The sequence below is a fragment of the Drosophila takahashii genome, chromosome 2L (assembly GCF_030179915.1).
Source record: "Drosophila takahashii strain IR98-3 E-12201 chromosome 2L, DtakHiC1v2, whole genome shotgun sequence".
NCBI classification, from domain to species: Eukaryota; Metazoa; Arthropoda; class Insecta; order Diptera; family Drosophilidae; genus Drosophila; species Drosophila takahashii.
This window is the reverse complement of record NC_091678.1, coordinates 7319930-7327279: the sequence shown is the minus strand read 5'-3', so window position 1 is coordinate 7327279 and position 7350 is coordinate 7319930. Positions and strand designations below refer to the sequence as shown.

Below are 7350 nucleotides of genomic sequence, written 5' to 3'. Positions count from 1 at the left end.
TGATATGATTGCAGGGGTTTCAAAGGGGGGGACTCAAAGCTAAGCTACCTAACAATAACCTAAACTCCCTCATAAATTATACTCAAAAGGGGCTTGCGTTTTTAAAAATATAATTCGATATTTTAATTTATTTTGTTTAAATATAGCATATATATATATAATTGTAAATTCTTAAACATGGGTCATGTTTTTCTGATTAGAATAGTGACGGCAGTTGACAGTTTGGCCGAGGCCACCGTCCCTGGGAGAAGGAGAGCGGTAGCAAGGGCAAACGGAAGACGCCGGGGTGGCTGCTTTGGCTTTGATCTAGTTCTAGATTGGCTTTAACTTATGGTTAAGGGTACGGCTTCCTAAATCTCTAGCTTGGCATCGTCCGGCGTGCCGCGATGTATTAACAACTTGATGCGCTCATTACGTGCAGTTATTTTCGAATGCAGATTTTTGACACGTTCCCGACATGCCTATTGTTTATATATATAGGGTATATATGGTGCATGTTTTATTGTTTTTTGAAAGAGTTCGAATGGTTGGCGTGAGAGCAGATATATAGATATATAGAGAAGAAATACAAAAGATGTCAGCATATATATTGAGATTCGTTTATGGTAATTTTAAGACAGCGAGCACATTATACGCCATGGGATAGATACAGGAAAAGCGACCATTAACCATGTTCGATATTTCGTTTTTAAAGAAGAAGAAGTAAGCAGTACCCATGTGTGTTTGTTTATGGGTGTGTGATCAAGGGTTGTTTATTCGATGGCGTTAAAGGGGGGTTACATCGGATATGCAGCAGATTTGGATTAGTCACAGTTTTATAAGTAGCGCAACAGGCAAGCGAGCAAAGCCCAAAGATAAGTTTTAATTGGTTTAATATATTATTAGTAAAGAACAATGTTTATTATGGAGTGTGTTTAATAATTTGCATGTTTGTTTTTCGATTGTTTTTCAGCGCAACGACACCAGGATTTTTGTTTATATTCAACAAAAGTTACGTAGAGAAAAGATAAAGAGAAATACAATTGTCAAAAAATAAAATACCAAATCAAATTATAAACCGTAACCATAATTAAAAGATAACCGACTTTCGGTTTTACAATACCAGATAGTTATAGAAAAGGTATATAGAGAAGGAGAGGGAGCTGCTTTGTGAAGAAAATGATTGCTTGGCTAAGCTGACTAAATAATTAAATCAAATAAAAATTAAACGAAATTAAAAACTTTTTAAAAATGTCTAAGCCAAAGCTTAATGTGTTGTAGTTGTGCCATAAAATGTGACGATTTAAATGCCATGTGATGACTGTACTTTCTTTTGGGTGTTTATGTGTGAGGTCAGGTGAAGGGAATCAAAAAAGTTCTCATAGCAAGAGCTGCCCCCTTAGTTATTATCAAAATTAGCTACAGTACCAAATTGAATTGAATTCTATATTTTGCCACTTACCGCCAACATTGCAGTTCGCAATGTAAAGTTAAATTTTAGTATTAAAATTACAAGCTATTTGAACAACAAGGGAAATCTTGATTTTAACCTATTGCTAGGCCACCTGCTTCTAAATATAATCATTTTGTTTATGGCCAACAAAAACAATGGAAAACGTTTTGACTCTAAAAATAGTCCATGTGATTGTCTGGATGCGTAGGAATTTGCTTTTATTTTCTGGGTGGCCTAACCCTGACGACAAGAACTTATTTGTTTCTGGGCATTAAAAATACTTTCGGGCCGCAGCACGTGACAAATGGTAATGATGAGACTCGCAAGCTTTGATTTTGATGAGGTATAATTTTTTGTGGGTATTTTTCCAATGAGAGCGATATGATAGCAATGGCATTTGAGAATGAGAGCTGCACGGTTGGTAGATGAGAAATGAAAAATGTTTAAACGTAAGGAAACATAAAAATGAAATGTGAATGATAAATGTTGATTTGTGTGAGAGCATATGAAATAAAACCAATTCGAAAATAAAAACGTAATAGAATTTTGCCGAACGAAAAAGTGAATAAAACTGAAAAATAAGAAAATAAAAATGCGCGTTGTTTTTCTTTTTTTCTTGAAAAACTAAATAAAATAAAATTAAATACGCAGCCACCGTGCAACTGTTTTCTTCAGATCTACCCGCACACATTTAAGCGCAAGGGGCAAAACCATTTCAAATATTAATCAAGTTTTGTATATTATAGATATTCGGGTAAGGGGTTAATAACTTTTGTTTTTTGTTGTTCTGTCAACTGTTTTTCATAGCGATGAAGGATCGTTCACAGCAATGACGAAATGATATAGATCAGGGGGTTTAATATTGGATAACCGACTTTACTAGAGAGCTCCTGGCAATATACTTTGTATCTGCTATCTGAACTAAACTGCTAGCTGGTTTTCTTTTTTTTTTTTTTTTTTTTTTGCTAAACGGGTCTACTAAATCTGGCAAAGACTTGGACGGTACGTACCTGTTGCTCGGCTAATGCGCGCTCGCGATCGTGCGGCAAGTACGTGGGCGCCATCACCAGGCGGAGCTGCTGCTCCTCCTGGATGATGCGCTGGCGCAGGGTCTGCATCTGCTGCTGGTAAACATCGATCTGGGCCAGCGTCTGCTCGAGGCTCTGCGACTTGGCCTTGACCAGTTCGCCCAGGCCGTCGAGCACGCGCACCAGATCATCGACATTCTCGCTCAGGCGCGGATCACCGCCCATGCCGTTGCGGAAATGAACCTGCGGATGAGATGGTAAGCAGGAGGAATTAGCGCAGCCGCCGGGGCCAATACTCACCTCCAGTTTCTCAATAGACAGACGCAATTTCGTTTTCTGCACATTAATATCGGCCAGGGTCTTCTCACAGAAGCCGAGCTGATCGCGCAGCGGTTTCTTCTGCTGCTGCGAGGAGTCCAGGCTCTGCTTCGTCTTCTCGTGCCAAGAGCGTATATCCTTAATCTTGCGTTCACATTGGTCCCATTCCTCGCAGGCCTCTTGCAGCAGGGAGTTCTAAAAGAGAAAAAAAAGAAAAAGGGGAAAAATAATATTATTTACTGGTTGCGAGTCCCAAAGGTCAGACCACTTTACCCTCTCTAGCAGCACCGCTTCCACGGATATCTTCGCATCCTCGGCCTCCTGCAGTTTGTCCTTGAGATCGCCCACAGTCGTCACCTGGCCAATGTGCTCCAGTTCCTTGTCCATTTCGCTCAGATGCTTCACAATCGGTTTAATACTCTTCACAGCCGTCACATAGTCGTTCAGTTTGTTTCGTGCCTCGGGCAGGGTGCGCAGCTCAATCGTTTGATCGATGAAGGTTCGCTTCTCCGCCGCCCACGACATCACGATCTGGTAGAGATTCATGAACCTCGTCCATGCATCCAGACTATCGCCCACCGCCTGCTTCTTCTCATCCAGCCAGCCACGAACTTGGGCCAGCGATGCGGCCAACTGATCGATGGTCGTCTGCACCAGCGTCTTCTCCTCGCTGTTGCGACAATTCTCGATGATCAGCTGACCGTTGGTCTTGACCAGGGTGAAGCGTTCGTAGATGGCGGTGATCTCGTGATTGATGCGCTGCAGCAGCTCCTTCATCTGTGTCGGTGTGAGGCTTCGTTCCTGCACCTGCACCTCGGCCGAGAGCAGCCAGCGCTGAATCTCATCCACACCGGCCACATACTCGGTGCGAACGGTCTTCGCGCGCTTGAAATCCTTCTCTTTGGTCTCCATTGTCACCTGGACACGTTCGGCGAGTAGCTCGAGTGCGGTGAACTCCTGGGCAATGTCGCTGGGCAGCTGATTCTGTTTGGCCTGATAGTGGGCCGTTGTCTGGGCCACCAGCGATTTGCTCTCCTCGGCGGCCTGCTGCACCTGGCTATTTAAAGTGATCAGAAGCTGTTCGGTTTGGGAGATATGCTCGTCGTAGACGTGAACCGATTGGAGTTGATCCTGTAGCGCGTTTAGCTTGTCCTGCAGCTGCGAGATGCGACGGAAGACTTGCTCGATCTCCTCGAGATCCTTGCTAACCTGTTGCTCCTTATCGCGCAGAGTGTCGTTCAATCTGGAAAAAGTAGAGCGGGTGAGTTTTCTCAGGGGCACGTTATTTAATGGTATATGATTATGCGAAGACAGTGTAAAAACCACGCGGTTCCTGATGGTATAGATAGAATTCAGAGATCTCTTTAAAGACCTCTATCTATAAAGAGATGTATTATGGGGGGCGAAAAGTTATTCTTCTGGCACAAAAGGCTGAAAAATTCTGAAGTTTTGCTGCGCATATATATATGGCTATATATATATGTAAGATCCACTGGGCTTTGGCCTCGAGGCTGCGAAGATTTCCGTGAAAAATGAATGCTGCCGTTTGGCTACAAGAGAGTTTTCTAAATGAAATGGCTCGCACACGTTTGGTCGGGTCTGAGCAATTTTTCGAAATTCGAAAAAGATTTTCCTACATTGCTCATAATTCGAAATTGCCTTGATCCCATTGAGAGGCAAAAAGAGCGAACTTTTCTGTTAAAAGCCGCCGAAGAAAAATAAAAATATTCCCTACTGCTACACGCACAACTTTTAAAATTTCTTGTTTTTTTTTATAGTTTTAGCTTGTGTGTATTTTTAAAAGCGGCGCATGTTTAAATTTATATTCATCCCATTTATTTATGTTTTTTTTAAAATTTTTTTTTTTTTGATTTGCATTTTTTGGCCGTAGACAAGCTGACGTCATTGGGGCGTTGCAGTGAGCGGGATGAATCAATGAGTAACGATCGATCGTATTTGAATTTCGCATTGATTTCCGTTCCGTATTTCCAGCACATGACGCATATCGCTCATACGCCCCGGCAGCCCAAATCGTTTGAAGTGTATTTGAAATATTACTTCGTGTGTGCCGACAACAAGTGTTCGTTTTCGTGATCAACGATTGCACTTGGCATGGAATGACGAGGGATTCGTTAATGGAACGTTTATTGCCCTTTACAGATATTTACAGAGGAGCCGAGGCGAAATGCGGCCCAAGATGAGGCCAAGTCAACACACACATTTGGCTAACGGCCAATTGGCCGACAAGTTGGCTGAAAACATTTTCAAATTTAATTGTTAAATGCGCCCAGCCGCCGAAAAGAGAACAGAACATTGGGCTGCGGAAATAAACGATACTCTATAAACTAGCCAGAATTATTTCGGCGTCATTTTTCGCAGCCAACAAATATCGAACTAGTGAGTTCTCAATGTTTAGATTTGAATTGCTGCCGCAGCCGCCGTTGAATAGCGGGCAAAATAAATAAAATAAAATAGAAAAGAAAAATTATTTTTCCTCTACGCTATTTTAAGTCGGCTGCCATTTTGTACAAATTAACGATTTAAATTTAGTGCATGGCTCTAATTTAAATGGCAAAATATGCTAGAAATGCCGTGGCGGGCACGAGTGAAAGTGAAAGGCAGCTAAATGGCGGCGTGTGTTGCTCCAAAAATACAACGAAAAATATACGAAACGTTGTTTGCCGAAACATTTGCAAAACATAGTTTGATCAATTATGGCGACAGGAGGAATGTAATCAGGCCCTCAAAAAACGACGATAAGCAATTGGCAGTGGCTATTTCTGTCGCCTTGGCTACGTCATCGTTTAAAGTAGAAACGCGTGCGAATCATATTATATTCTCTTTCTCTCTTTCTCTCTGACTTTCTGACTCTCCGCCGAATCGAATAAATAACAAAAACAATCACACCTGACGACCCTGGCAGGTATACGAGTATACAAAGTACCAGAGACCGGTGTTGTTTTGCATATGACGACGGGGTTTTCGAGGGGTTATACTCTACGATGACTTAATAAAAGTCGTGAAGTCTTGAAGTCTCTATCGTTTTGGATTTAAGTACTACTTTTATGTTTTCTTTTTCTGTTGTGCCCAAACAATCACCTTATGCTTTTCACGACTTTAACTACAAGTGCGTAAGTCGCTGGCAATTAGCTACAATTTTTAATTGCTGCTCAGTCTTCTGTCTGCGATTTTGGCTGCTTCTTTTCTAGATTGGCGACAACTTTCGGACCTCCTTTTTTCTGGGAGGCAGAAGTGTGCTCAACTTTTGGAACTTCCGAGAGCTCTCTGCTTGACTTCCACTGCCTCAAAATTCCGGTCGAGGAATTTCGGTGAAACCCAAGCAGATGCTTTAGAATAGAAAATTAACTCTTTGACTCGTTGCTGATTTTTCGTGCTCGTTACGTATACGCCTGGTAATCCACAAAGCGGCGTTCGAAACTTCAACATGAAAATAGAAGAAATCGGAAAGGAAAAAGATATTTTTCAATTAAGAGCCATTAGGCCAAAAGGAAAATCCACTGCCATACATTTCTTTTTCTCTCTTTCTTCCTCTTTTCCTGTGGTTCGCCGGTATTTGCTGCTTCTCTGGTTTTTACTACTTCTTAGTTAATTAATTTGATTTAAAAATATGCGTATATGTATTGCGGTCGCTTCGTTCGTTTGCTCTTTCATTTAGTTTCCAGCCATCCAGTTGTGAGAAACACGTCCGCTTGCAACTAACTCTAAATAAAAACTGATTCGTAAAGATTCTCAACGCGCTGGCGGCGCACGCAAAAATTGCCAAAAACTTTTCAGTTCCCTTTGCTTCGGCTTTCGTCGGCTGTCGATCGTTAACAGCGCCGCGCACGAAGGCTCTACGGAAATAAAAGAACGAAAACTCACCACACTCTATAATATCTGAATAAAAAAGGGGGACGCGAGACTGAGGTGGATACTACTAATTATTATGGCCAAAAGAGCTTGACATTAAACGAAAAACCGGCTAAAATCAACCAAGTTTCCAGGGCATTCCCACCCTTTCAATGGAAAAGCTGATTGATAAAGCCAATATGTGACATTTTGCCGGTTTAGATAAGAAAAGCCGGTAATAAACCTACCACTAGAGAGAGAGAGAGTCCGAGAATAAAAGAGAGAGTAAGAATAAGCCGGTGGAATGGAACACTTAAACCGTTTTGAACGCTCTGTTAACGGCTAACAGTGGCAAAAACAAACTTATTATTACCCGATTACCTCATTTGGGCAAAAGTTTTTATTATTATTCGCTTCTGTTGTTGTCAGTTTGTTATTTTCTCTTTTTTTTTTGCTTTAACCCCAATGACAAATTGTTAATGCAAATGCATATGCAAATCACAGATTAAGTTTTGGATTTGTTTGGGTGCCTAATGAATTATTATAAACCTGATAAGATTGTAAAATCTACGACATACTCGTGTGATTCAGCAATTGTTCAATTATCATTCCATTTTTAATAACTTGCACATATGGTTTTCTCGTTTACCTTTTTTTTGCTCATAATTTTGCCATTTCTCAACGATGAAGTCACCCAACTCAAGCTAAAAATTTTAATTTCAC

General features: G+C 41.2%; 1 protein-coding gene and 1 long non-coding RNA gene across 16 annotated transcripts in view; both read right to left on the bottom strand.

Annotated features, from left to right (window-relative positions):
- The window catches only part of Msp300 (Muscle-specific protein 300 kDa), a 111834-nt gene that overhangs the window by 48114 nt on the left and 56370 nt on the right, over positions 1 to 7350 (bottom strand). For 14 of the 15 annotated variants that reach the window (XM_070211848.1, XM_070211849.1, XM_070211850.1 and 11 more), the window contains 3 exons: positions 3052 to 4021; positions 2761 to 2973; positions 2443 to 2703 (listed from right to left, as the gene is read on the bottom strand). In XM_070211848.1, the coding sequence (XP_070067949.1) occupies positions 2443 to 2703; positions 2761 to 2973; positions 3052 to 4021 (1444 nt within the window). Of the gene's footprint in view, positions 1 to 93; positions 462 to 2442; positions 2704 to 2760; positions 2974 to 3051; positions 4022 to 7350 lie in introns of those variants that run through there. The other variant, XM_044394860.2, reaches the window with a different exon arrangement.
- Positions 5874 to 6637, bottom strand: LOC138912053 (uncharacterized). Its single transcript, XR_011417702.1, has 2 exons — positions 6306 to 6637; positions 5874 to 6216 (listed from the first exon to the last, which is right to left on the bottom strand). It is a non-coding gene; the product is annotated as an uncharacterized lncRNA (long non-coding RNA).